Source organism: Haplochromis burtoni, unplaced genomic scaffold (assembly GCF_018398535.1).
Source record: "Haplochromis burtoni strain Fernald_Lab_line unplaced genomic scaffold, NCSU_Asbu1 Contig_190, whole genome shotgun sequence".
In the NCBI taxonomy this organism is placed as follows: Eukaryota; Metazoa; Chordata; class Actinopteri; order Cichliformes; family Cichlidae; genus Haplochromis; species Haplochromis burtoni.
In genome coordinates, this window is record NW_024582551.1 from 720,989 (window position 1) to 725,636 (window position 4,648).

At 42.1% G+C, this 4,648-nt stretch overlaps 1 protein-coding gene across 1 annotated transcript in view; it reads left to right on the plus strand.

Annotated features, from left to right (window-relative positions):
• The first annotated feature begins 3,475 nt into the window (after window positions 1-3,475).
• Window positions 3,476-4,648, plus strand: part of selenbp1 (selenium binding protein 1) — a 10,520-nt gene continuing 9,347 nt past the window's right edge. Inside the window, exon 1 of the mRNA XM_042225970.1 lies at window positions 3,476-3,569. Coding sequence (XP_042081904.1) covers window positions 3,566-3,569 — 4 coding nt within the window. The 5' untranslated portion in view covers window positions 3,476-3,565. The remainder of the gene's footprint in view (window positions 3,570-4,648) is intronic.

Below are 4,648 nucleotides of genomic sequence, written 5' to 3' on the forward strand. Positions count from 1 at the left end.
ACATTTCATACATTTCAACTTTTAACTACTTAAATTTTCAGCTTTTTCCTTTTAAGCAAATTTAAAGTGAAACAACACAAAACACTGCAAACCACAACACAACAAAACATGGAGAAAAAAAGGGGGTGGGAGGGAGAACGCCCAGATCTTTAATTAAGGGAAAGGTTGTCATTTAGAAATATTAATATCACACTCAACTGACTGCGTTTTATCTTCCCATTGCACTGATGGGTGGACAGTTCTTAGGTGCCTGTGCATGTTGTTTGTGGAGCCGGCTCTATATGATATCCTTTTCTTGCAGACTCTAAAACTCTGCCTTTGTTTTGTCAATAAGATTGAAATGGTTCCAGACTTTGCTTCTTTTCTTGGTGTCACTCATTTTCTTTACTGCACCTTTCCAATGTAAGGGTGTTGTCTCTTGTTGTTGCTCCCGGCTCTCTTTCTTTCCCTCTCCCTCCTGCTCTTGTTGTGTGCTACTGCTGTTGCGAGTGTAACTACCGCCCCGCCCCCTCAGCTCAGCGCTGAGCAGAGGGGGGAGGGGCGCAAACGCAAGGCTCTGTTTGCCGTCTCTGCTCAGCGCAAACACAAGGGACTTGTAGCGTGAAGCGAAAAAAAGTGAAAGAGAGGGCAAGAGAAAGAAAAAAAAAACAAAAAAACCACGGCTCCCAATAAGGAGCCGGCTCGCATCGTTCACTTCAAAGACCTGGCTCTAAGAGCCATTTCGTTCGCGACCAACCCATCACTACTGGCCACACAGTTCCATCTCTGGTAGATCCTCATCTCCAGTTTCAAGCTTGCTGTCATTCGTTCCATTGTGGGAACTCTTCAGTCTGTTTCCATTGTGTTGTGGATGGTGAGCTTGTTTGTTTCCATTTCACAGTTATCATTTTCTTAGCTATTAGTAAGAGTATCCGCAGAATATATTTTTCATCTCTCTAGGTTTAACTCCCAAGAGAAATATGGTTGGGTTTAGTGGAATATTTACTTGTAGGATTTTCTCTATTTCTTCTTTGATTCTTATCCAGAAACCTTGAATTATTGGACAGTCCCAAAAGATATGTGAATGCTCTCCTATTCCCCCACATTTTCTCCAACATAGTTCTGCATTGGGTTCCTTACAATATGAGGAGATAACAAGAGGTGTATTAAAAAATCTCATTTTAAACTTCCAGTCAAACTCTCCATAATTGATTACTTATTCCCTTGTGACAAGTTTTATACAGCTCTTCCCATACATTATCAGTAATAATAATATTTAGTTCTAGTTCTCATTTCTCTTTAATATGGCCTGTATTTTGGCATCACTCATTTATAAGCCTTTTGTAAATATGAGAGACATGTTTCTTAGTTGGGAGATGTTTTTCTATAATGTTAATAAAGTATTCTTCTATGCTGTTGGGAAATTTATTGATCAGGTCTGTTTCTTTGTGGTTTGGGATATAATGTCTTATCTGAAGGTATCTATATAAATCTTTAGGAGGAAGTTGGAATGGTTCTTGGAGCTGGCTAAATGATTTGAGCTCTGTTCCATTAAATAACTGATTTATTGTGTAAAGGCTGCGTTGGTCCGTCTACTAAAGCCACTGTCCCACACGGAAGGCAGGAATTCTATATTGCCCCTCACTGGCCCCCCAATGTTTTCCTTATCACTGGCCACACCTTCAGGGTATGTTTTATCCAATCATTCTCTATTTTTAGGTATTTGATCAATTTTGCGTCAATGAAGGTTAATGTTAATAAGGGTACATTCTTACCGTGCTTTGTTCTATCTGAACCCATCCAGTTTCCTGGTCATTTCTTTTCCATGCCACCTCTGCGTTTAGCTGTGCAGCCCAGGAACAGTATTTAAAATTTGGCACTCCCAGTCCCTCCTTTTCTTTTGAGGTCAGCAAAGTTTTAAGTCATATTCTGGGTCTCTTTTTTTGCCAAATGAATGTGGAAATTTGTTTATATAACATACTGAAAGTAGAGTAGTAAACTCTTACCGGCAATGATTGAAATAAAAACAAAAGTCAGAGTAAGAGTAAGAGAGTCATCCTCACCACTTCAACCCTTCCAAATAAAGAGAGGGGTAGAATGTCCCATCGTGATATATCTTTCTTTATTTGTCCAATTACTTTGTTATAATTAGTTTCATATAGTTGCTTAGGTTTTTCTGTAAGTGTAATTCTCAGGTATCTGAATCCCTGTCTAGGCCAGCGAAAGGAAACCCTTTCATTTAATTGCATAGGCCATTCTCCAGATATCATCATTGCCTCTGATTTATTTTCATTAATCTTATATCCTGAGATTGACGCATACCTGTGTAGGCACTCCATAAGTGCTGGGATGGAAAGAAGTGGGTTTTAAATAACAAGTAAAGTATCATCAGCAAAAAGAGCTATCCTATTCCTCCTTCATCCTCCGTTCCTTACAACGTATGGCCTCAGCCAAGGGTTCTATACTAATCGCAAAGAGGATGGGTGACAGTGAGTCCCCCTGTCTCACACCCCTTTCTATCTTGAATAGATCAGAACAGCATTCGTTAACCCTGACCTTTGACCTAGGCTCTTTATAGAGAGAGTTGATCCATGTAACAAATGTTCCTCCAAATCCCATCGATAACAATGTTTGTTGAAGGAATATCCAGCCCACTCGATCGAACGCCTTTTCTGCATCCAGACTAAGGAACATTGATGGCATTTCATCTCTTTCTGCTATTGACTGTAGATTTAGGGCCTTCCTCTAATGAATCCCATCTGTTCACGTTTCACTAATTTCTTTATATAATTTTGGATTCTAGTGGCTAGTATGGATGTTAAAATTTTGTAGTCCACACACAGGAGACTTATTGGTCGATAACTTGTACAATTTATGGGGTCTTTTCCCTCTTTATGTAGAACTGTAATAATAGCTTCTGACCATGACTTTGGAATATCTCCTGAATTTAGAGCATAATTATATACTTTGCAGAGTATGGGGGTAAGTTCGTTCTCAAATATTTTATAATACTCTCCAGCATATCCGTCTGCTCCTGTTGATTTGTTGTTTCTTAATTTGGCTATAGCTTCGTTTCTGACTGTTTTAGAGGCTGTGAAGATGTTTTTCCCACCACGGGAAAGATTCTGTCGTGTTCAGGTCTCAGACCTACTTCAGTGCTTTGAATCAGCTCCAGGTCTGTTACCTGCTTCATCTGCGATGAAGAGCAGACCTCACCTGTTCTGCAGTCAGTTGTGCGACTGTTTATAAAAATCTGTCACAAGCGTCTCATAGAAAACTTTAGAGCCTTGAATTGAAGCTGGAAGTCTTATTATAATTCTAATAACAATAAGAATGATGGCTTTTTGCACAGTGCTGCAGCGATGCATGCAGCTCGGACGGCGCTGTGGTTGCCTGGGAAACAGCTGGAAGCTCAGAGTGTTTCTGGGCTGTTCAGGGTTAATGTGTGTTAGAGGCCCCCACTGCTGCACTCTGACTGGCTCTTTTGTGACAGTCAAGCAGGGAGACTCCGCCTCCTGTGTTTTTACAGCGGGTCTGGTCTGAGGGAGTCCAGACCTGCTGGATCACGTCAAACTGGAGCTCAGACATGGGTGAGTCCACTTTTCTCCTTCTCCTAGTGTCCCCCCAGGAGGAGCAGGTGTAACCGGTTTCTGCTTCGTCCCCCTGCAACAGTTCGGCCCAAACAGACTCCTCGACTCTGCGTTGTGTTGTGTTTTTAAGAAGACAAGGAGTCTCTGATTAGTGATGGGTCGATCGCGAACGAAATGGCTCTTAGAGCCAGGTCTTTGAAGTGAACGATGCGAGCCGGCTCCTTATTGGGAGCCGTGGTTTTTTTGTTTTTTTTTTCTTTCTCTTGCCCTCTCTTTCACTTTTTTTCGCTTCACGCTACAAGTCCCTTGTGTTTGCGCTGAGCAGAGACGGCAAACAGAGCCTTGCGTTTGTGCCCCTCCCCCCTCTGCTCAGCGCTGAGCTGAGGGGGCGGGGCGGTAGTTACACTCGCAACAGCAGTAGCACACAACAAGAGCAGGAGGGAGAGGGAAAGAAAGAGAGCCGGGAGCAACAACAAGAGACAACACCCTTACATTGGAAAGGTGCAGTAAAGAAAATGAGTGACACCAAGAAAAGAAGCAAAGTCTGGAACCATTTCAATCTTATTGACAAAACAAAGGCAGAGTTTTAGAGTCTGCAAGAAAAGGATATCATATAGAGCCGGCTCCACAAACAACATGCACAGGCACCTAAGAACTGTCCACCCGTCAGTGCAATGGGAAGATAAAACGCAGTCAGTTGAGTGTGATATTAATATTTCTAAATGACAACCTTTCCCTTAATTAAAGATCTGGGCGTTCTTTCCCCCACCCCCTTTTTTTCTCCATATTTTATTGTGTTGTGGTTTGCAGTGTTTTGTGTTGTTTCACTTTAAATTTGTTTAAAAGGAAAAAGCTGAAAAGCAGCAGCACACTTCTTCAGAGAGTCTCCTGATTATCGAATATTGATTACCAGCAAGAAAACAGCAGCTGCTCCTTTAAACTGCAGGCAGGTGTGTCTGTGCGTGTGTGCGTGTGTGTTTGTGTGCTTGTGTGTTTGTGTCTGTGCGTGTGTGTCTGTGGGTGTGTGTTTGTGTCTGTGCGTGTGTGTCTGTGTGTGTCTGTGGGTGTGGGTGTGTGTG